Genomic DNA, 25,779 nt, shown 5'->3' on the forward strand with positions numbered 1-25,779 from the left:
GTTGTCCAGTTTCTCCTGAGTACGGTGATACCCCATATGTGGGGGTAAACTACTGTTTGGGCACATGCCGGGGCTTGGAATTGAAGTAGTGACGTTTTGAAATGCAGACTTTGATGGAATGCTCTGCGGGCGTCACGTTGCGTTTGCAGAGCCCCTGATGTGCCTAAACAGTAGAAACCCCCCACAAGTGACCCCATTTTGGAAACTAGACCCTGAAAGGAACTTATCTAGATGTGTGGTGAGCACTTTGAACCCCCAAGTGCTTCATAGAAGTTTATAATGCAGAGCCGTGAAAATAATAAATACGTTTTCTTTCCTCAAAAATAATTATTTAGCCCAGAATTTTTTATTTTCCCAAGGGTTACAGGAGAAATTGGACCCCAAAAGTTGTTGTCCAGTTTCTCCTGAGTACGCTGATACCCCATATGTGGGGGTAAACCACTGTTTGGGCACACGTCGGGGTTCAGAAGGGAAGTAGTGACTTTTGAAATGCAGACTTTGATGGAATGGTCTGCGGGTGTCACGTTGCGTTTGCAGAGCCCCTGGTGTGCCTAAACAGTAGAAACCCCCCACAAGTGACCCCATTTTAGAAACTAGACCCCGAAAGGAACTTATCTAGATGTGTGGTGAGCACTTTGAACCCCCAAGTGCTTCACAGACGTTTACAACGCAGAGCCGTGAAAATAAAAAATCATTTTTCTTTCCTCAAAAATTATGTTTTAGCAAGCATTTTTTTAGATTCACAAGGGTAACAGGAGAAATTGGACCCCAGTACTTGTTGCGCAGTTTGTCCTGAGTATGCTGGTACCCCATATGTGGGGGTAAACCACTGTTTGGGCACACGTCAGGGCTCGGAAGTGAGGGAGCACCATTTGACTTTTTGAATACGAGATTGGCTGGAATCAATGGTGGCGCCATGTTGCGTTTGGAGACCCCTGATGTGCCTAAACAGTGGAAACCCCTCAATTCTAACTCCAACACTAACCCCAACACACCCCTAACCCTAATCCCAACTGTAGCCATAATCCTAATCACAACCCTAACCGCAACACACCCCTAACCACAACCCTAACCCCAACACACCCCTAACCCTAACCACAACCCTAATTCCAACCCTAACCCTAACCCTAAGGCTATGTGCCCACGTTGCGGATTCGTGTGAGATATTTCCGCACCATTTTTGAAAAATCTGCGGGTAAAAGGCACTGTGTTTTACCTGCGGATTTTCCGCGGATTTCCAGTGTTTTTTGTGCGGATTTCACCTGCGGATTCCTATTGAGGAACAGGTGTAAAACGCCGCGGAATCCGCACAAAGAATTGACATGCTGCGGAAAATACAACGCAGCGTTCCCGCGCGGTATTTTCCGCACCATGGGCACAGCGGATTTGGTTTTTCATATGTTTACATGGTACTGTAAACCTGATGGAACACTGCTGCGAATCCGCAGCCAAATCAGCACCGTGTGCACATAGCCTAATTCTAAAGGTATGTGCACACGCTGCGGAAAACGCTGCGGATCCGCAGCAGTTTCCCATGAGTTTACAGTTCAATGTAAACCTATGGGAAACAAAAATTGCTGTACACATGCTGCGGAAAAACTGCACGGAAACGCAGCGGTTTACATTCCGCAGCATGTCACTTCTTTGTGCGGATTCCGCAGCGGTTTTACAACTGCTCCAATAGAAAATCGCAATTGTAAAACCGCAGTGAAATGCGCAGAAAAAAACGCGGTAAATCCGCCATAAATCCGCAGCGGTTTAGCACTGCGGATTTATCAAATCCGCAGCGGAAAAATCCGCAGAGGACCAGAATACGTGTGCACATTCCTAACCCTAACCCTAGCCCTAACCCTACCCCTAACCCTACCCCTACCCCTAACCCTACCCCTAACCCTAGCCCTAACCCTAACCCTACCCCTAACCCTACCCCTAACCCTAGCCCTACCCCTAACCCTACCCCTATTCTAACATTAGTGGAAAAAAAAAATTTCTTTATTTTTTTATTGTCCCTACCTATGGGGGTGACAAAGGGGGGGGGGTCATTTATTATTTTTTTTATTTTGATCACTGAGATAGATTATATCTCAGTGATCAAAATGCACTTTGGAACGAATCTGCCGGCCGGCAGATTCGGCGGGCGCACTGCGCATGCGCCCGCCATTTTGGAAGATGGCGGCGCCCGGGAGAAGACGGACGGGACCACGGCTGGATCGGTAAGTATGATAGGGTGGGGGGGGACCACGGGGGGGGGGGATCGGAGCACGGGGGGGGGAATCGGAGCGCGGGAGGGGTGGAACGGAGCACGGGGGGCGTGGAACGGAGCACGGGGGGGCTGGAATGGAGCACGGGGGGTGGAACGGAGCACGGGGGGGGGTGGATCGGAGTGCAGGGGGGGTGATTGGAGCACGGGGGGGTGATTGGAGCACGGGGGGAGCGGACACGAGCACGGGGGGGAGCGGAGCACTGGACGGAGGGGAGCCGGAGCAGTGTACCGGCCAGATCGGGGGGCTGCGGGGGCGATCGGAGGGGTGGTGTGGGGGCACACTAGTATTTCCAGCCATGGCCGATGATATTGCAGCATCGGCCATGGCTGGATTGTAATATTTCACCCGTTATAATGGGTGAAATATTACAAATCGCTCTGATTGGCAGTTTCACTTTCAACAGCCAATCAGAGCGATCGTAGCCACGAGGGGGTGAAGCCACCCCCCCTGGGCTAAACTACCACTCCCCCTGTCCCTGCAGATCGGGTGAAATGGGAGTTAACCCTTTCACCCGGTCTGCAGGGACGCGATCTTTCCATGACGCCGCATAGGCGTCATGGGTCGGATTGGCACCGACTTTCATGACGCCTACGTGGCGTCAAAGGTCGGGAAGGGGTTAAAAAAAGTGAAAATCACCTTTAATTTCTTTCTAAACAATACCATTAATATGCTATGGTATTTCTGAGACCTACTAGTTATCTCCTTAAACCATGCCCTCTGGACCTTGTTCAGCCTGTTTGTTGTATACCTGTATAACACATGTAGCTATGCCTATACACTGCATACTCTTGCCATTGACTTCTACACTTGAACATTTCTTTCCAAAGTCATATAGCAGAGGAGCTTAGATGTTTTGTTTCAGAACACTAAAACCTTACATAGTCCTAGGGTTAAAGGAGTTTTACAAATTCAGTAAAAATGTGGCTTTTATTAGTTTATCCCATTTCCCCTACCTGCCAATTTTTTGGCAGATCTTTGAAAACCCTTTTCAGGCCATGTTCCCAAGTAGCTTAAATGCATTTTTCCACTACATTTTTGTGCAGAAAATCTGCTGCCCTTAAATAGGCTGTCCAGGACTTTAACAATGATGGACTATGCTTAGACTGGGTCATCGATGTCTGATCAGTGGGGCAGCGACACCCGGCACCCCCGCCGGCCAGCTTTTCCCGGTGGCAGTGGGAACTGCTTAGTTGTGGACCTGTAGAGGACATGTCCGTCAACTGTAGGCTGCGTACGGCATATCTGTCCCCTATTCAAATCAGTGGGATAGACCATCATTGGTAAAGTCCCGCACAACCCTTTCAACAGTTCAAAGTGGCTGTGAGTTCATGGACACGTATGCTTACTGTATATTTGAAAATCTATTGAACTGTATGCTTTTTTCCATAGAAGTTTATTTGAGAAAAAACGCATGTAAAAGTGCAATGGTTTTTTTTGGGCTTGTGCACCGATTTTCTTGCACGTGTGTGGTTTTCATGGATAGCACTTGTATCTATGATATTCTATGGTTCTGTTCACATATCCGATTTTTTTCCTCTGACTCAGTGATCCGTGAAAAAAATTGCAGACATGTCCGATTTTGATCCGAGTATCAGACCGAAATCGGCAATGGAAGTCTGAGTCCATGAAAAAAAAATTAGACCACACTGAGTACGGTCTGATTTTCATGGACTGACAGAACGGGGAAGGTGGAGAAACTAATTTTTGTTTTTCTCTTCAGGTTCGAGATAAACTGATCCCACTCTGATTAAAGTCTGACAAGAATAATCAGACCGGTTTTCCCGGATGTGGAGAAATCAGCCGCGTGGTCCTACTCTTAATGTGTGGAATCACTCTATCAAATCCGCACTAAAAAAAAAGAAAACAGAAAAAAAAGCAGCAAAAATGCAACACACAGAGCACATCGTAACTGCATATTTTAGCATGGACAACTGAGGAAAAAACACAACCATTCAGAACATGGCAACATGGCCTTGGGTGACAAAATTTAGTCTACCTCCAGTCACCACTAGGGGGCGCTTCAGAGCTTACTGAATGCTGCTTATTCTGTTAACTCAAATATGGTGATCATTTCAAAACTAACCATAGCAGGGAGCGACGGCTGACAGAAAATTATTTCATTTCTATGTATTAGAAAAATGAAGTTCTGAAAAGATCTATTACAAACTTAGTGTATAACCAGGTAAGTTTAAGCTAAATCAGTGCCTTCCAGATGTATAAACATAGTGTGAACAGAGCCTAAGACACACAATTTAACTGAAAGATTTGTATAGCTATTTTATATCTTACAAATTTAGATAGATAATAGATAAATACACATGTGCTCAAAATTGTTGGTACCCCTCATTTAATGACAGAAAATCCACAATGGTCACAGAAATAACTTGAATCTGATAAAAGTAATAAAGGTCTATGAAAATTAACAAATGAAAGTCAGACGTTGCTTCTCAACCATGCTTCCACAGAATTAAAAAAATAAATAAATCATGAAATAGGCCTGGACAGAAATGACTGTACTCCTGAAAATAATGTGACAAAAGGGCCATGTTAAATCAAGGTGTGTCCACTAACTAGCATCACAGGTGTCTACAATCTTGGAATCGGTGAGTGGATCTGTATATAGGGCTACAGATACTTACTGTGCTGTTTGGTGACATGGTGTGTAATACACTCAACATGGACCAGAGGAAGCTAAAAACACTCAAGAATGGCTACAGGTCCTTCTCAAAAAATTAGCATATAGTGTTAAATTTCATTATTTACCATAATGTAATGATTACAATTAAACTTTCATATATTATATTCATTATCCACCAACTGAAATTTGTCAGGTCTTTTATTGTTTTAATACTGATGATTTTGGCATACAACTCCTGATAACCCAAAAAACCTGTCTCAATAAATTAGCATATCAAGAAAAGGTTCTCTAAACGACCTATTACCCTAATCTTCTGAATCAACTAATTAACTCTAAACACATGCAAAAGATACCTGAGGCTTTTATAAACTCCCTGCCTGGTTCATTACTCAAAACCCCCATCATGGGTAAGACTAGCGACCTGACAGATGTCAAGAAGGCCATCATTGACACCCTCAAGCAAGAGGGTAAGACCCAGAAAGAAATTTCTCAACAAATAGGTTGTTCCCAGAGTGCTGTATCAAGGCACCTCAATGGTAAGTCTGTTGGAAGGAAACAATGTGGCAGAAAACGCTGTACAACGAGAAGAGGAGACCGGACCCTGAGGAAGATTGTGGAGAAGGACCGATTCCAGACCTTGGGGAACCTGAGGAAGCAGTGGACTGAGTCTGGTGTGGAAACATCCAGAGCCACCGTGCACAGGCGTGTGCAGGAAATGGGCTACAGGTGCCGCATTCCCCAGGTAAAGCCACTTTTGAACCATAAACAGCGGCAGAGGCGCCTGACCTGGGCTACAGAGAAGCAGCACTGGACTGTTGCTAAGTGGTCCCAAGTACTTTTTTCTGATGAAAGCAAATTTTGCATGTCATTCGGAAATCAAGGTGCCAGAGTCTGGAGGAAGACTGGGGAGAAGGAAATGCCAAAATGCCTGAAGTCCAGTGTCAAGTACCCACAGTCAGTGATGGTGTGGGGTGCCATGTCAGCTGCTGGTGTTGGTCCACTGTGTTTCATCAAGGGCAGGGTCAATGCAGCTAGCTATCAGGAGATTTTGGAGCACTTCATGCTTCCATCGGCTGAAATGCTTTATGGAGATGAAGATTTCATTTTTCAGCACGACCTGGCACCTGCTCACAGTGCCAAAACCACTGGTAAATGGTTTACTGACCATGGTATTACTGTGCTCAATTGGCCTGCCAATTCTCCTGACCTGAACCCCATAGAGAATCTGTGGGATATTGTGAAGAGAAAGTTGAGAGACGCAAGACCCAACACTCTGGATGAGCTTAAGGCCGCTATTGAAGCATCCTGGGCCTCCATAACATCTCAGCAGTGTCACAGGCTGATTGCCTCCATGCCACGCCGCATTGAAGCAGTCATTTCTGTCAAAGGATTCCCGACCAAGTATTGAGTGCATAACTGAACAATATTATTTGTTGGTTTTTTTGTTTGTTATTAAAAAACACTTTTATTTGATTGGATGGGTGAAATATGCTAATTTATTGAGACAGGTTTTTTGGGTTATCATGAGTTGTATGCCAAAATCATCAGTATTAAAACAATAAAAGACCTGACAAATTTCAGTTGGTGGATAATGAATCTATAATATATGAAAGTTTAATTGTAATCATTACATTATGGTAAATAATGAAATTTAACACTATATGCTAATTTTTTGAGAAGGACCTGTAAGAGGAAAACATTGGACTATTCTGAAGTGGCCTTCTATGAGCCCTGACCTAAATCCTATGGAGCATCTTTGAAAATAGCTGAAACATGCAGTCTGGAAAATGCAACCTTCAAACACGATACAACTGGAGCAGTTTGCCAAAATACCTGTCGAGAGGTGCAGAAGTCTCATTGACAGTTACAGGAATCGTTTGATTGCAGTGATTGCCTCAAAAGGTTGTGCAACAAATAATAAGTTAAAGGTACCATCATTGAAAAGCAATGTCTGACTTTCATTTGTTCATTTTCATAGATCTTTTATTTATTATTACTTTTGTCAGATTCAAGTTATTTCTGTGACCATTGTGGGTTTTTCTGTCATTAAACGAGGGGTACCAACAATTTTGACCATGTGTGCAGATAGTTAATCGATACATATGATTAGATAATGATAGATAATAGATATTAGATAGATATGGGATAGATAGATAGATATGGAGATATGGGATAGATAGATAGATCGATTGAAAGATAGATAGATATGGGATAGATAGATAGAGTTAGAAACCAGTAATATAATTTAAGCCAGATAAATAAGAGCCTTATTTCTATAGGAAAGATACACTTTGACTACACGTCAGTTATATCATAGAGTAGCGTATAAGGTTACACTTTTACTTAGGATTCATATAAATCACATACATTTAGCAAAAAAAAAAAAAAGAGACAAATAGTCATTGAGTATTTTCAGTATTACAAAGGCTATGACACATACCTGCTGGAAAAAATGCCGCAGGCTGCTGCAACTGTGCATTTGCAAGGGCCTGTTGATAGTGCAAGACACTAGGATTAAAAAGTGCGCTGGCACCATTGCTTTTTTCTAGAGCTGGTCTCTTTGGTAAAGGGTGAAGGACGCCATGTGGAAAAGCCTGTTAATAAAGAATTAGATGACACTTGTAGAGGTCAGAAGGTCTGCGCAAACCTGGAAACACACATCAACAACAAATTACGGATTGTGATAAAATTTGAAGTAAAGAAAAAAATTTAACTAAAATAAAGATGCCTTGCCATGCACCTTAACCCAAACTGAGGCAATGCAGAATGAGTGAGATTTGGTTATTGGTAGCAAAAGCATGGTACCAGAAGATTAGGCCTGTAGTCACCAGACTACAGAGATAACATCATTTACATGAGCATTATAGCATCTGATCACAGTCTAGTCTGGAGTTTTACACATAGTAATATAGGCTAAAATGTAAGATTTGCTACATTCCATATAAATTTGTAATTTAGCCAAATGTCTCCACTATTGTAATAAATGGCATAGAGCATAGGTTCAGCTTTATCTTGTATACAAGTACTTCAAAATGAAGCCATGTCAGCAATCTTTATTTGTAACGTATGAAAAATAAAAAAATGAAGATGGCTAATTACGACTTTGATCATTTCCATACATTAGCTATATGCATTGGTTGTCTCAGATGATGTTAAAAAAGCAATAAAAAAAATATTAGTCGCTTCATTGTAAAACAACAAAAAAAAAGCTACATGCAAAGCAAAAGGTGAAAGGTCAAAGTACCAGATCTACAGTTGCTTCGAGAGGTCGCTTCATTGCTTTGGCAGTCGACTGCGTCTTTTAATAACAGGCAGCGAGCACATGATGGCAGTGGGCCAATGGGATTCAAGCGAATTAACATACAGGTAAACAGCAAGCAGAGGTGCATCATGGGAACGGCATTGCATTGTGGATAGGTGAGAAGGAAAAAAATATTCTGAATGCAATATACAACATATAAAACACTAGGCATGCACAACAACAAAAATGTCTCTTTAAAGAAATGAGTATTACACCTTGAATTAGTACTAAAGCAAAATGCATCTACTGTACCTTAGTTAAAGCAGATAAGAGAGTAAAATACAGATGTTTCAGGTAAATCAAATTAATATAGCATCTCTCAAACTCCATTAAGCATTTGCAAATTAAAAGATCAATTCACAGCAAGATTAAATAGCTTCCACCATGGCAGACTAGAAGTTAGTTGCTTTTTTTTCTATATGTGCTGCCACCTGAACAAGTCACTGGCATTGTATTTTACTACTCTTAAAAGTATATTGATGTCTAGTAACTTCAAAGCAAATGAAATCATACATTATTTTTGTGATCATTTTAAGTTCTTGTATTGCAAGATGGGTTTAACCATTGTCTATTCACAGCTAATATATAATGTCACACATGTACAGAAATCGGCTACCTTCTTGGCTCCCTTATCAAAGTCTTCAGGCTGCACGTTAATAATACTGGGAATATTCACCTAATTGTGGGGTGACACTGACAGTACAGTAAAATAAATTAAATGTATCGTAATGATGGTGAAGCTCAGAACGAGAAATGCTTGGGTTGTCATTGGTCTCCACTCATGCGAATAGAGAGGGGTCCCTAATAGGCCATATGGGATAACCCCTTTACAGGCAGTGGAGAATAATAATTGCCACAAACATACCACGACTAGGTGTAATTTTGGGAGAATAAGGCAATTTAAAGGGAAACTGTCAGGTCCTTTGTGGCAGCCACATCAGTACAGTCTTCACTTCAGCACCCAGGATCATTGGCCCGGTATCCCGGACACCTCTTGTTCTCGACAGTCATGATGCCAAGAAGGTGCCAAGACGTACTCAGGATGGCAAGTGTAGAAGTGAAAACTGTCCTGATCTGGCTGCCACATAGGACAGAATTGGACACGGGGCCAGGGTAACCTGAACCTCTTTGCTCCCCTCACCAAGTTTATGCTGCCCTTTCTGAGGACATCTTAAGCAGTGACAGTGACCATGATTCCAATGGTGTGCCACTTACTTGTCAATATAGTGAAGACAAACCTTGTTAACTCAGGAGTCCATAGTATTCATGAGCTGTCGGCCATTATCGTCCACCCACACCGACTGACAGATATACAATACACTATACAATAGTGCATAGAAAGCTATCAATCAGTAGTGGGTGGGGTGCAGATCGTGAATATGGAGGACTTTTCAGGTCATGTACACCAGTGACAGGACTCTTGAACAGCACTCAGCTCTTGCTGCAGTTTGACAAACTGATTTCTAAAAAAACGTCACCATATTGACAAGTACGGTAAGTGATAGAGTGCGGAAGGGTCACTACTTTATGCCGGTCACAGGTAGGGCAGCATAAACCTGGTCACAGATTAGTTTATGGAAATTGAAGAGGTATCCAAAACAGTCTTTTTTGCAGCTTGGTCTAAAACACATGTAGGGCATCTAATTTAATAATTATACTCACTCTGGAGTGATGTGGGGTGAACAGTAACCCCTTAGAATCGCTAATAGAATTACAACCCAGAGACTTTTATAAGTAGCAACTAAACACTGCTAGTTAAGATGCAGAAACATAGTAGCAACAGTGAGGCACACAACAGCAGATCTGCTCTTAGGGGTAAGCAAAAAAAAGTTACCAAAGTGCAGCAGTCGCTTGTCACATACAAAGTTAAAGGGCATTCCCACATATTCTCCTCTGAATAGAACTGTTTACAATGGTGATATTGTAAAACGGGTCATTAACTTAAAGACTTTTAATGTACTTGAAGAATTTTTGGCATTATTGGAAAAGTTGTAAAGATATCAGTGGCCAACATCTAACGAAGGAAACATTGCTCTGGTAAAGGGAAGATACTGTACACTATAAAAATAGTACATTGTGTGTCAGTAATTTAGGCATGGAGTTACAATCTATACTAATGTAACATTATGTGGCCATAAAACATAAACATAGTTGGTACAACACTAAGTAATTTAACAGATGTACAGCTATGGCACTCCCTTTATATTAGAATGGAATTCGTATGGCACTGTCTCTCTATTAGGATGGGATTTAGCAGCTGTACTTTTTAGGTACTACCTCTCTATTAGGATGGGATTTAGCAGCTGTACTTTTTAGGTACTACCTCTCTATTAGGATGGGATTTAGCAGCTGTACTTTTTAGGTACTACCTCTCTATTAGGATGGGATTGAGAAGCTGTAATTTTTAGGTACTACCTCTCTATTAAGATGGGATTTAGCAGCTGTACTTTTTTGACACTACCTCTCTATTAGGATGGGATTTAGCAGCTGTACATTTTTGGTACTACCTCTCTATTAGGATGGGATTTAGCAGCTGTACTTTTTCGGTACTACCATTCTATTAGGATGGGATTTAGCAGCTGTACATTTTCGGTACTACATCTCTATTATGATGGGATTTAGCAGCTGTACTTTTTAGGTACTACCTCTCTATTAGGATGGGATTTAGCAGCTGCACTTTTTTGACACTACCTCTCTATTAGGATGGGATTTAGCAGCTGTACATTTTTGGTACTACCTCTCTATTAGGATGGGATTTATCAGATGTAGAGTTATGGCACTCCCTCTACATTAGGTTAGGATTAGTATGGCACACCCTTTCTATTAGGATGGAATTTAGCAGATGTACAGTTATGGCACTACCTCTCTAGTAGTGTGGGATTTATCAGACGTACAATTATGGCACTACCTCTCTATTAGAGTGGGAGTTAGTAGATGTAGTTATGGCTTTCCCTCTCTATTAGGGTGGGATTTAGCAGATGTACAGTTATGGCACTCCCGTACAGTTATGGCACTCCCTCTCTATTAGGGTGGGATTTCACAGATGTACAGTTATGGCACTTTCTCTCTATTAGGGTGGGATTTAGCAGATGTACAACTATGGCACTCCCGTACAGTTATGGCACTCCCTCTCTATTAGGGTGGAATTTCACAGATGTACAGTTATGGCACTTTCTCTCTATTAGGGTGGGATTCAGCAGATGTACAGATATGGCACTCCCTCTCTATTAGGGTTCCTACTCTAATAGAGAGGGAGTGCCATAACTCTACATCCGCTAAATCCCACTCTAATAGATGTACAGAATCCCACTCAATCAGATGTACAGTTATGGCATTACAAAAAAAAAAAAAAAAAAAAGAGCATGAACCGCACATCCCAAAATCATACGTTGATCTAAAGCCGCTAGGCAAAAATGAATATAACTGAATATGAGGTTTTCAGTTTAACATTCTGATCAGACTGTATGAAGCCCACTGCCCCTCATATTCAGTTATATTAATTTTTGCCTAGCGGCTTTAGATCAACGTATGATTTTGGGATGTGCGGTTCATGCTCTTTTTTTTTTTTCTTTTTTGCAAAACAGTTATGGCATTCCCTCTCTATTAGGGTGGGATTTAGCAGATGTACAGTTATGGCACTTCCTCTCTATTAGGGTGGGATTCAGCAGATGTACAGATATGGCACTCCCTCTCTATTAGGGTTCCTACCCTGATAGAGAGGGAGTGCCATAACTCTACATCCGCTAAATCCCACTCTAATAGATGTACAGAATCTCACTCAAGCAGATGTACAGTTATGGCATTCCCTCTCTATTAGGGTGGGATTTAGCAGATGTACAGTTATGGCACTTCCTCTCTATTAGAGTGGGATTTAGCAGATGTACAGTTATGGCACTCCCTCTCTATTAGGGTGGGATTTAGCAGATGTTCAGTTATGGCACTCCCTCTCTATTAGGGTGGGATTTAGCAGATGTACAGTTATGGCACTCCCTCTCTATTAGGGTGGGATTTAGCAGATGTTCAGTTATGGCACTTCCTCTCTATTAGCGTGGGATTTAGCAGATGTTCAGTTATGGCACTTCCTCTCTATTAGGGTGGGATTTAGCAGATGTACAGATATGGCACTCCCTCTCTATTAGGGTGGGATTTAGCAGATGTTCAGTTATGGCACTTCCTCTCTATTAGGGTGGGATTTAGCAGATGTTCAGTTATGGCACTTCCTCTCTATTGGGGTGGGATTCAGCAGATGTACAGATATGGCACTCCCTCTCTATTAGGGTTCCTACCCTGATAGAGAGGGAGTGCCATAACTCTACATCCGCTAAATCCCACTCTAATAGATGTACAGAATCCCACTCAAGCAGATGTACAGTTATGGCATTCCCTCTCTATTAGGGTGGGATTTAGCAGATGTTCAGTTATGGCACTTCCCCTCTATTAGCGTGGGATTTAGCAGATGTACAGTTATGGCACTCCCTCTATATTAAGGTGGGATTTAGTAGATAAACAATCATAACACTGCCCATTCGGACAGGGAGTCTTACTGTCTGCAAGTGTCACTGTTGCTTTAGCATTTACATTTTTCACGTTTTTCACAAACAATAAAGAGATGAGATTCAGAACTAACCAACACATAAAGAGACAATAGAAAACAAGGAAAAACTCAATTCATACCCTAGATCAGTGTTCCCCAACTCCTCTCCTCAAGAGCCACCAACAGGTCATGTTTTCAGGATTTCCTTAGTATTGCACAGGTGATAATTGCATCACCTGGAAAGGCAAGCATTCAATGACCTGTGCAATACTAAGGAAATCCTGAAAACATGACCTGTTGGTGGCTCTTGAGGACAGGAGTTGGGGAACACTGCCCTAGATTCTCATGTTACACAACTTTAAATGCCTACTTAAACTAATGTTTTTAAACAAATGGATTTTCCTTAGAACTTAAAATCAAAGAAACTAAACTATGTTGTAAAGTCTGCCCAACATATTGACATGTATATAATATGCAGCCTTCTGAATATAGTGCATGTGTTTCTATAATAGCTAGCTTAACATATGCTGTGTGATCATTACAATGCTAACAGACCATCTGCTCAGCAGAACAGGTACCTTCAGCACTTACAGTCCTACATCTATAACATCACCAGTTGTAAAGTAAGAAGCATTTTAATATTTATAATCCACTGCTTCCATGTTTCCCTCATGTATGCTTCGCTCCCCTGCCTCCGGCTCCTAGGGGGTAGTGTGCTCCAGAATGATTGACAGTTCACATCAGCAGAAACGTTGTGGTGCAAACCATGAACGGTGTGCTTACCAATGCTGCGATATGAGGCAGGTTGGCCTTTGCAGCATCGGAAGAGCACAATTGCACTAGACTGGCCGGATCAGGAGCTAACAGTGAGCTCCAGTGATCCCACCAGCTTCACAGCAAAGCTCACAAGCTCTATTAGAAAGAGCTTGTACTCACTGAGCCTGTTCAGCGATCACTGCTAGATGGAGAGGTAACCAATAACCTACGCCACTCGCAATAAACAATAAAATTAAATATCCCTAAGTTCCTCAGAAAGGACAGGATTTTTATTAACAAGTAGATTACAAAGACGCTTGTTTTTAAAAGCATTTTGCAATTTTTCCAATTTCATATAATGAGAATAACCCTTTGATATGGGAGCGGGTCAGGTTCTGTTGTAGTATCCATAATTTAGATAGGGAGAATAGCAATGTATGCATCACTATTCTTGCCATCAAATCTCGCCAAATTTGTGATGAGCCATTAAAAATCCTTACAGACACATAAAAAGGCATAGAGTTGGTAAACAGCTGCAACAAAATGCGGTATATGTCTTATGTGAATAGGGACTTGTTTTGGTAAACTGTGCCCAAATACCATTTCAGTTAATCCTCCTGACCGTAAGGCATGTTCCTTTTTAGGATTTGGAGTTCTCTTGCTGTATTTTTTTAATTCTTGTGGGCTTAAAATGTTCCATGTTATCCAGAAAAGAAATGTTTTCTTTAGCATGACTCAGAAACTGGCAACCGCACCAGTGGAACAGCTTTACTCCTTCGCTTGCTATAAGGACATGTGGTGTACTTTAGAGAGCAAATCCTTTTTAAGTGTAGGAAAAGAATAATATGGATGTGCGAGAAAACAAGAATGTACCACTGACTGCACACCTACAGAAAGCTGCATTCACTAGAGAGAAATTATCCCATCGGGGTGCGATCTTCCAGGTGCAGGAATACAGAATACTCTTAACATGTTAGGCCCAATTAGGGATAAAATTGTCAGTTAATTCCACACTATCATAATTGTAATGACATAAAGATCTTATATTTGTGCACTTTCCAATGAAAATCGACAACCTATTTACTGTTTATACTATAAGGTGATGTCCACTAGTGTATAATCATTTGTATTTTACATGGTGCACTGAAGTCAATAAAAATGTATTGAAGGGGTTGTCGACTATTCAGACCACCCCTTCTCAATCATTATGTCGTCCTTCCCCTCCCCCCATCTATATATATAATTGTCTAAGGGTTTTTCCGTCTGTCTGTCTGTCTGTCTGTCCTGGAAATCCCGCGTCTCTGATTGGTCGAGGCCGCCAGACCAATCAGAGACGGGCACAACGACGATGATGTCATAATGGTTGCCATGGCGACAATGATGTCATAAAGGTTGCCCCGACCAATCAGCGACGGGCACAGCGACGATGTCATAATGGTTGCCATGGCGACGATGATGACATAAAGGTTGCCTCGACCAATCAGCAACGGGCACAGCGACGATGATGTCATAATGGTTGCCATGGCGACGATGATGTCATAAAGGTTGCCTCGGCCAATCCGTGACGGGCACAGTCTGCCGCGAATTCTGGAATCATTATTGTCCATATACTACGGGGACATGCATATTCTAGAATACCCGATGCGTTAGACCAATCAGCGATGGGCACCGTATCGACGTAGAAATCCCGCGTCTCTGATTGGTGGAGGCTGCGACCAATCAGCGACGGGCACAGCTACGATGATGTCATAAAGGACGTAGACATCCCGCGTCTCTGGTCGAGGCCGCCAGACCTCGACCAATCAGCAATGGGCACAGCGACGATGATGTCATAAAGGACGTAGAAATCAGCGACGGGCACAGTATCGACGTAGATGTCATAATGGTTGCCATGGCGACGATGATGTCATAAAGGTTGCCTCGACCAATCAGCAACGGGCACAGTCTGCCGCGAATTCTGGAATAATCATTGTCCATATACTACGGGGACATGCATATTCTAGAATACCCAATGCGTTAGAATCGGGTCACAATCTAGTAGTATAATAATTGTAGCTAAGCTCACCTCTGGTGTGGGTGCTGTTCTAGCTGCATTGGCACTGGCTCTCCAGGGGCTTGTGTGACATTGTTATGTTATGCGATTCTTGCAGCCAATCAGGGGCGCTTTACTCTCCTCTAATACAGACATAACTGACATACGAAAGGCGGCATCGACTTCCTCCTAGTGTCAGTTACGTCCAAAGGTGGAGAGAATGGAGTGGATGGTAACTGGCTGCAGAGATTGCATGACATAATGTCATGCAAGCCTCGGGAGAGCCAGTGCCGTCACTGTGGCAACGGTGCCCGCATCGAAGGTGAGTATAGCTGCTATTATTTTACTTTGGGGAAACAAATACTGAGAAGGGGGTATCCAAGTAGTGGGCAACCCCTTTAATACTTCCAGAAGCCGCCGGGTTTCTGCAATGTGGGTATTGTTATTGTTCAGTGGGTCATGAGGCATTGTTGGGGAGTCCTTCAGAACTTTGTAAGAGTGGATGTTTGCTCTGACAGAACAGTAAAGATATTGCAGAAATGGTGTCTCTGCAGACGGCGAGTATCAATTGTTTTTATTCTAAATCGGGCACTAAAGTGATTAAGCCTAGGTTCTTCTGTACAGGACAAAACGTACAGAAGAACCTAGGCTTAATCACTTTAGTGCCCCATTTTCTTGTTTTGTTTTGTCCAGCTTTGTCTGTGAAGGATTTTTTTTGCAGCCAAGCTGTGTCTCTGGAGATGCAGATATACCCTCCATGTCTTTAGTCAGATGTGGTGTTTTGTATTTTCTGTGGTGGATATTTTCTAGTGTTTTAATACTGACCGCATAGTACTCTGTCCTATTCTTCCTTTTTAGCTGGTATGGCCACCAATGCTAAATCCTGATTTCATGTCTGCGTATGTTATTTCCCTCTCCTTTCACAGTCAATATTTGTGGGGGGCTGTCTATCCTTTGGGGATTTTCTCTGAGGCAAGATAGTTTTCCCGTTTCTGTCTTTAGGGGTAGTTAGTTCTTAGGCTGTGTCGAGGGGTTTAGGGAGTGTTAGGTACCCCCCACGGCTACTTCTACCTTCTCCAGAGTACGTTTCATGCTGCTCCTAGGCCACCAGATCATAACAAAAACCTCTGTCTGGAAGGAGCTTATTCCCTTGACCAGGGGCCTTCTCATGGGCTTATGTTTACTGTGTGTCCCCACTTAGTGTAATACACATTAAATAATCTCTCAGAACTATTGCAACAATCACAAACGACTATATTATGACACCGCTTTAGAACAGAACTCTGATAGTGGTATAAAAAAGGTAAAGTTAGCAAAACATTTGTAAAATGGATTGTGATACTAGGAAAAACCTTGCGCTTGGACTTCTCTACATTTGGACTGGTAACAATCCAGAAAGACCTCCAGATAAAAAAGCACGCTGAAAGAAGAAATGTAGTGCAGTGCTACTTTTGTTGATATCAGCAATGTGTGAGTTAAACTCTGCACTAACTGCGATGACAATGGACTGCATTCATCGGCTGATTACAAAATGTGTGAGTATGAGTGGCCGCTTTGTGCTTAGGTATACTTGTGAGAATGCTGCTATTATTCAGATATGACATGTCACACTATATATGTAAAATCTGTCATTAGCCATTGTCTGCCAAGCTAAGATAGACAACGGCCTTTGTATACTAACAAAAGGATATCAGAAAAAAAGTACAATGGATCCATTGAAATGTACAATCCTGATGAAGGAGAGAGCCTGGACTAACTAGTCCATCCTTGGTAAAGATTATTCTTACAGTTATAAACATGGAAACTCTGGCTGATGTGCACTGACAAACAAGAGACCTGCTTACAAGAATGGGTGAAAAGATGAGGTCACTATGATAAAAGCGCACGCCACATCCACAGATGCACAAAAGAATCAAGATCTTATTGGGGGATCTACTGAGAAAATATTACCTATGTACAGTAGATGATAACATTTCAGTGCTCATTAGTACTGACTGGACATTGAGCTTGTATGAATTGGTACATACTAATGATATTTTTCCAGAATTAGAGTTGGTCCAGTGGTCACATCAGTAATCCTTGGCCTGGAGCCTTGCAAACTGACTACCTGATGGAATACTCGGCTCCTCTTGATTAGCTGGCTTGGAATAGCGTCATCATTGCATAGAGATTTAGCTCGTTGGTAGGTGGCTGCGTTCACACTGGCATGCAATTTTTTGTCCACACAGGAAGCTTTATTTACTCCATAAACTCCCAGCGGAAAGTAATAACAAAGCAAAGAGTCCAGGCAGAAGTATGAGAAGCAGAGCAGTTCAGCTGCTTGATATTCTAAGTCCAATACTCAGCCTCTTGCAGAGTATAAGCAACTTACACAGGTCCTCCATCTTGCATACCCAGACCAGAAATGAACAGATCAGCTGCACCTGCATCATTGGAGGGTGGGAATGACTACTTCCGCCCATCTTATCTAATAATTCCCAACAAACCTGGCCCATATAGTGGTCCTATTAACCCTCTCATCGCCTCCAATCCAGGATTCTGCCAGCTGCTTGTCTACAAGGTATAATGACATATTATGGTAAGGAGCATATGGATAATTGTAGACAATGTTAACGCATGCAACTATGTAATTTATTTCTTTGATCTATATCTTCTGCACTCTATCAGAGTTGGAATGTTTCATAGGCAAGGAGTGCAGTGCTTACAATTTCTTTGCTATGGAGCTTGTAGCTACTGCTCTGAAGCTGGCTGGATTGCTAGATCCATCCAGCATTTGTGAGCCTGCACTCATCCAATGCTACAGAGACAAAGCTGCCTCTGCTTGCAGCATTGAAGAGTGAACAGTTTGAGCCAGGGTGCAACCATGCCAATAGTCCTAGCTGTTGATCAGATAAGAGCTCACTACTCCAGGAAGCTGGCAGGTTGGGGAGCAGTGTACTTCTGAAGTTAGAAGATGATACAACCCCTATAACACAAGGTGCCCCCTGTTATGCCACCCCCTCAGAAAACAGACCGCTATCCCCCTGACTCTTGTATATATCTATGTGCTTGGCATATGACCCCCCTCACAGATTAGCTATCTAAATCCACTTAAAGATTTAAAAAATAAAAGCTTATTTAAAACAAAAGAGTAAAAAGTTGGTGACATTTTCTGTATGAAACGATAAGAGCTGTAGTGAGCTTACAATACCTTTTCTGCTGAGCATTGTACAGTAGTGTATGAAGCAACACACCGTTCTACTTCTCCCCCTACAATAACAGATGTTTGGCTGTGTGATACTATTCCTACATGTGAAATAAACGGAGCTGGCTTGCTTCATACATATCTATACTGAAGGCGGGTACGTACTTTACTAGCACTTACCATTACGGTTGCAGCTGCAGCAGCTGCTTGTGCTGCTACTGCAGCCTGGTTGGCTTGATGTTGTGCAGCTTTGATTTTGGCCTGCAAATGTGCAGGAGGGTGAAAATATTTGCATTTCTCCCTCATGCAGCGACCCTTAATGTAATCCATACAAACGGTTACAGTGTTATCATTTGTATCAATCATCGTGCTGTCTGCTGGGTGCGCAAAGCGGCAATCAGTCTCTCCCCGTGCACAGTTTCCTCTCTGAAACTCCCTGCATACCTATATAAGACATACAAGGATACATGAATGCACATTTTATACAGCTGCAGTAATGCATACGATGCTAGTACAACACTGAAATTCATGGTTCATAAGAGTGGTGAAGAAAGCAATATACATTATTGTAAGCAGTGTATTTATCATATGTGCCCATGGACCCCTAATGTAACCCCAGGATCTTCAAGACCTCCCATAGTCTACAAGCATGGAACAGCTAGAAAGCATGCATGCAGTTCTTAGAAAGGATGATGGATTGGAGAAGTCAAAACTAGAATAAAATGCATTTTTTTTATTTACAGTACTGTTAACTCATTTTGTGTGGAAGATCTATGGAAGTAGCAGTAAATGACAGATTTAGCAACTATTTAGGCAAGCCGGCTATCTTGTGCAAAACCTGATGTGCTCATGAATATTTCAGGGTTACGATGTAAACTGTACCTCCAATTTATCTGTCCTGAGAAGTTTCTGAGTAGCAGTAGAACCGGCGACAGATACAGGTGGACTTCCAGGAACAATGACAGGTGTGGGGGGCAGTATTTCAGTTGGGACTAATCCAACACCTTGGGTCATCGGAGTAAGATATGGAGCAAAACTAATAGCTGTATTAGTTCCTAATGCTGGAGCTACAGGAAATGTAGGCTGGAAAAGAAATATATTAGTAAGTGCATGAGAAAAAGATACATTTAGAGAATTATGACATTAAAAGTATGAGTAAGATCCAAAATTCCAAAAAGATGACATAGAAAAAAATCAGATTTCTGTTATACAGTCATTATTTGTGCCAAAAACTTGAAGGACTCCCAACCAGGGCTGTGTAGTTGGTAAGCCAAACCTTCGACTCCTCAATTTCCCTGACTCGCGACTCGACAGCCTCACTTCTGAGCATGTATATAAAGTGCAGCACAGATTCATCTCACCTAAAATCCGAGATCCTTAGATCAGGAACAGAACAGACATTTATAGGACATCTCATAACTTTCCTAAATTCTTATGGAAACATTTACAGCACATCCTGCATTGTACGTCTGTATCCAATTTATTATAGCTTTTAAGAGTGGGTCCATTTTATACAGACTCCACCAAAATGGACACCAACTCAGACTCCACAGCCCTGAGCCTAATATTACATTATATCAGTATATAAGTGCAGCACAGATTAATCTCAACTAAAAGCTGAGATCCTTAGATCAGGAACAGAACAGACATTTATAGGACATTTCATAACTTTCCCAAATTATTATAAAAACATTTACAGAACATCCTGCACTGAGCCACTGCACCCAATTTATTATAGATTTTAGGAGTCAGTTGCTCCATTTTATACTGACTCCACCAAAATGGAGATGGACTCCACAGCATTGCTATTTATCTTCTTAATATATTGTGATCATCATATTATATAGCACTGTGTACTTACAATTGCTAATTTTTCCTTTCTATCCATATAATTCTTTTCTTTTCTCTGATCCATGTAGAAACGGGATGTCTCATTTATCATTCCTCTCTTTAACTCCTGACCCAGCTGCTCCCCTCCTCCTACCAGGGACTTTTGCAGTGACTTATGACTTGTACAGGGAAAATTGACTACCTGTTTCTACATAGAGCTTAGGCTAGTTTCACACTAGCGTTTTGAGGAGCTGCGGAGGGCTGCGGACTTCCTCAGTGAAGCCCCGCCCTCGGCCGCACCTCCGCCTACTTCTGCATGCGGCCTGCGTACCTATCTTTAACATTAGGTACGCAGGTCGTGCGGCTGTATGCGGATGCTTCCATATGCGTCGTTTTGACGATGCGGCGACCAGCGTAGGACGCAGCTGGTAGCAATTTCTTTTTTTCGCCACATCATCAAAATGACGCATGCGGAAGCATCCGCATACAGCCGCACAACCTGCGTACCTAATGTTAACCCCTCTGTGACCTTAGACGTACTATCCCGTCGAGGTGCCCTGGGCTTATCTGACCCTGGACGGGATAGTACGTCATAGCCGATCGGCCGCGCTCACGGGGGGAGCGCGGCCGATCGCGGCCGGGTGTCAGCTGCTTATCGCAGCTGACATCCGGCACTATGTGCCAGGAGCGGTCACGGACCGCCCCCTGGCACATTAACCCCTGGCACACCGCGATCAAAGATGATCGCGATGTGCCGGCGGTGCAGGGAAGCACCGCGCAGGGAGGGGGCTCCCTGCGGGCTTCCCTGAGCCCCCCGCAGCAACGCGATGTGATCGCGTTGCTGCGAGGGTCTCACCTCCCTCCCTGCTCCCTCCAGCCCCGGATCCAAGATGGCCGCGGATCCGGGTCCTGCAGGGAGGGAGGTGGCTTCACAGAGCCTGCTCAGAGCAGGCACTGTGAAGCCTGCAGCGCTGCATGTCAGATCAGTGATCTGACAGAGTGCTGTGCAAACTGTCAGATCACTGATCTGTGATGTCCCCCCCGGGACAAAGTAAAAAAGTAAAAAAAAATTTTTCCAAATGTGTAAAAAAAATAAAAAAAAATATTCCAAAATAATGAAAAAAAAAAAAAATATTATTCCCATAAATACATTTCTTCATCTAAATAAAAAAAAAAAAAAACAATAAAAGTACACATATTTAGTATCGCCGCGTCCGTAACGGCCCGACCTATAAAACTGGCCCACTAGTTAACCCCTTCAGTAAACACCGTAAGAAAAAAAAAAAAAAACGAGGCAAAAAACAACGCTTTATTATCATATTGCCGAACAAAAAGTGGAATAACACGCGATCAAAAGGACAGATATAAATAACCATGGTACCGCTGAAAGCGTCATATTGTCCCGCAAAAAAAGAGCCGCCATACAGCATCATCAGCAAAAAAATAAAAAAGTTATAGTCCTGAGAATAAAGCGATGCAAAAATAATTATTTTTTCTGTAAAATAGTTTTTATCGTATAAAAGCACCAAACCATAAAAAAATGATATAAATGAGGTATCGCTGTAATCGTACTGACCCGAAGAATAAAACTGATTTATCAATTTTACCAAACGCGGAACGGTATAAACGCCTCCCCCAATAGAAATTCATGAATAGCTGGCTTTTGGTCATTCTTCCTCACAAAAATCGGAATAAAAAGCGATAAAAAAAGTCACGTGCCCAAAAATGTTTTCAATAAAAACGTCAACTCGTCCCGCAAAAAACAAGACCTCACATGACTCTGTGGACCAAAATATGGAAAAATTATAGCTCTCAAAATGTGGTATTGCAAAAAATATTTTTTGCAATAAAAAGGGTCTTTCAGTGTGTGACGGCTGCCAATCATAAAAATCCGCTAAAAAACTCGCTATAAAAGTAAATCAAACCCCCCTTCATCACCCTCTTAGTTAGGGAAAAATAAAAAAAAATGTATTTATTTCCATTTTCCCATTAGGGCTAGGGTTAGGGCTAGGGTTAGGGTTAGGGCTAGGGTTAGGGTTAGGGCTAGGGTTAGGGCTAGGGTTAGGGCTAGGGTTAGGGCTAGGGTTAGGGCTAGGGTTAGGGCTAGGGTTAAGGCTAGGGTTAAGGCTACAGTTAGGGTTGGGGCTAAAGTTAGGGTTAGGGTTTAGATTACATTTACAGTTGGGAATAGGGTTGGGATTAGGGTTAGGGGTGTGTCAGGGTTAGAGGTGTGGTTAGGGTTACCGTTGGAATTAGGGTTAGGGGTGTGTTTAGATTAGGGTTTCAGTTATAATTGGGGGGTTTCCACTGTTTCGGCACATCAGGGGCTCTCCAAACACGACATGGCGTCCGATCTCAATTCCAGCCAATTCTGCGTTGAAAAAGTAAAACAGTGCTCCTTCCCTTCCGAGCTCTCCTGTGTGCCCAAACAGGGGTTTACCCCAACATATGGGGTATCAGCGTACTCAGGACAAATTGGACAACAACTTTTGTGGACCAATTTCTCCTGTTACCCTTGGGAAAATACAAAACTGGGGGCTAAAAAATAATTTTTGTGGGAAAACAAAAAGATATTTTATTTTCACGGCTCTGCGTTATAAACTGTAGTGAAACACTTGGGGGTTCAAAGTTCTCACAACACATCTAGATAAGTTCATTGAGGGGTCTAGTTTCCAATATGGGGTCACTTGTGGGGGGTTTCTACTGTTTAGGTACATTAGGGGCTCTGCAAACGCAATGTGACGCCTGCAGACCAATCCATCTAAGTCTGCATTCCAAATGATGCTCCTTCCCTTCCGAGCCCTCCCATGCGCCCAAACGGTGGTTCCCCCCCACATATCGGGTATCAGCGTACTCAGGACAAATTGGACAACAACATTTAGGGTCCAATTTCTCCTGCTAACCTTGGAAAAATACAAAACTGGGGGCTAAAATATAATTTTTGTGGAAAAAAAAATATTTTTTATTTGCATGGCTCTGCGTTATAAACTGTAGTGAAATACTTGGGGGTTCAAAGCTCTCACAACACATCAAGATGAGTTCCTTAGGGGGTCTACTTTCCAAAGTGGTGTCACTTGTGGGGGGTTTCTACTGTTTAGGTACATTAGGGGCTCTGCAAACGCAATGTGACGCCTGCAGACCATTCCATCTAAGTCTGCATTCCAAATGGCGCTCCTTCCCTTCCAAACCCTCCCATGCGCCCAAACGGTGGTTCCCCCCCACTTATGGGGTATCAGCGTACTCAGGACAAATTGGACAACAACTTTTGGGGTCCAATTTCTCCTGTTACCCTAGGGAAAATACAAAACTGGGGGCTAAAAAATAATTTTTGTGGGAAAAAAATTTTGTTTTATTTTTATGGCTCTGCATTATAAACTTCTGTGAAGCCCTTGGTGGGTCAAAGTGCTCACCACACATCCAGATAAGTTCCTTAGGGGGTCTACTTTCCAAAATGGTGTCACTTGTGGGGGGTTTCAATGTTTAGGCACATCAGTGGCTCTCCAAACGCAACATGGCGTCCCATCTCAATTCCTGTCAATTTTGCATTGAAAAGTCAAACGGCGCTCCTTCCCTTCCGAGCTCTCCCATGCGCCCACACAGTGGTTTACTGCCACATATGGGGTATCAGCGTACTCGGGACAAATTGGACAACAACTTTTGAGGTCCAATTTCTTCTCTTACCCTTGGAAAAATAAAAAATTGGGGGCAAAAATATAATTTTTGTGAAAAAATATGATTTTTTATTTTTACGGTTCTGCATTATAAACTTCTGTGAAGCACTTGGTGGGTCAAAGTGCTCACCACACATCCAGATAAGTTCCTTAGGGGGTCTACTTTCCAAAATGGTGTCACTTGTGGGGGGTTTCAATGTTTAGGCACATCAGTGGCTCTCCAAACGCAACATGGCGTCCCATCTCAATTCCTGTCAATTTTGCATTGAAAAGTCAAATAGCGCTCCTTCCCTTCCGAGCTCTCCCATGCGCCCAAACAGTGGTTTACTGCCACATATGGGGTATCAGCGTACTCAGGACAAATTGGACAACAACTTTTTGGGTCCAATTTCTCCTGTTACCCTTGGTAAAATAAAACAAATTGGAGCTGAAGTAAATTTTTTGTGTAAAAAAGTTAAATGTTCATTTTTATTTAAACATTCCAAAAATTCCTATTAAACACCTGAAGGGTTAATAAACTTCTTGAATGTGGTTTTGAGCACCTTGAGGGGTGCAGTTTTTAGAATGGTGTCACACTTGAGCATTTTCTATCATATAGACCCCTCAAAATGACTTCAAATGAGACGTGGTCCCTAAAAAAAAATGGTGTTGTAAAAATGAGAAATTGCTGGTCAACTTTTAACCCTTATAACTCCCTAACAAAAAAAAAAATTGGTTCCAAAATTATGCTGATGTAAAGGAGACATGTGGGAAATGTTACTTATTAAGTATTTTGTGTGACATATCTCTGTGATTTAATTGCATAAAAATTCAAAGTTTGAAAATTGCGAAATTTTCAAAATTTTCGCCAAATTTCCGTTTTTTTCACAAATAAACGCAGGTACTATCAAAGAAATTTTACCACTATCATGAAGTACAATATGTCACGAGAAAACAATGTCAGAATCACCAGGATCCGTTGAAGCGTTTCGGAGTTATAACCTCATAAAGGGACAGTGGTCAGAATTGTAAAAATTGGCCTGGTCATTAACGTGCAAACCACCCTTGGGGGTAAAGGGGTTAAAGATGGGTACGCAGGCCGCATGCAGAAGTAGGCGGAGCTAGTGGCGGAGGTGCGGCCAAGGGCGGCGCTTCACGGAGGAAGTCCGCAGCCCTCCGCAGCTCCTCAAAACGCTAGTGTGAAACTAGCCTTAGAAGGATTCAGCTAGACAGTTTTAATCACGTGATGCATAGACCTAATAGAAATGAGAAGAATTATCTGGGTACCTTATGCACACGTATCTGTTAGATTTTCCTATAAAGGCAAGAGCTAAGTGGGAGAGGGACTTGGGTCCGGTGGAGAATGAAACCTGGGAATCGGTGCTGGAGTGGGTCCCGCGATTATCATTGAGTGAGCCGTATAGGCTATCGCAGCTCTATATTCTGCACAGAGTATATAAATCTCCGGAAGTGTTACACAGAGCGGGGTTGCGTGCCGACTCTGAATGCCCGAGGTGTGGGAGTGAGAATGGGGTTTCTTAAAATTAAGAAAAGGTGTATGTGACATATTGAAATGTGGATGAGAATGTG

General features: G+C 42.5%; 1 protein-coding gene across 19 annotated transcripts in view; it reads right to left on the bottom strand.

Moving 5' to 3' along the window:
• Positions 1-25,779, bottom strand: part of MBNL2 (muscleblind like splicing regulator 2) — a 257,926-nt gene that overhangs the window by 27,434 nt on the left and 204,713 nt on the right. For 9 of the 19 annotated variants that reach the window (XM_069758016.1, XM_069758020.1, XM_069758014.1 and 6 more), the window contains 4 exons: positions 19,592-19,792; positions 18,890-19,153; positions 8,147-8,200; positions 7,343-7,496 (listed from right to left, as the gene is read on the bottom strand). In XM_069758016.1, coding sequence (XP_069614117.1) covers positions 7,343-7,496; positions 8,147-8,200; positions 18,890-19,153; positions 19,592-19,792 — 673 coding nt within the window. The remainder of the gene's footprint in view (positions 1-7,342; positions 7,497-8,146; positions 8,201-18,889; positions 19,154-19,591; positions 19,793-25,779) is intronic. The other 10 variants (XM_069758027.1, XM_069758032.1, XM_069758030.1 and 7 more) reach the window with 2 other exon arrangements.

The sequence above is a fragment of the Ranitomeya imitator genome, chromosome 3, assembly GCF_032444005.1.
Source record: "Ranitomeya imitator isolate aRanImi1 chromosome 3, aRanImi1.pri, whole genome shotgun sequence".
Classification (NCBI taxonomy): domain Eukaryota; kingdom Metazoa; phylum Chordata; class Amphibia; order Anura; family Dendrobatidae; genus Ranitomeya; species Ranitomeya imitator.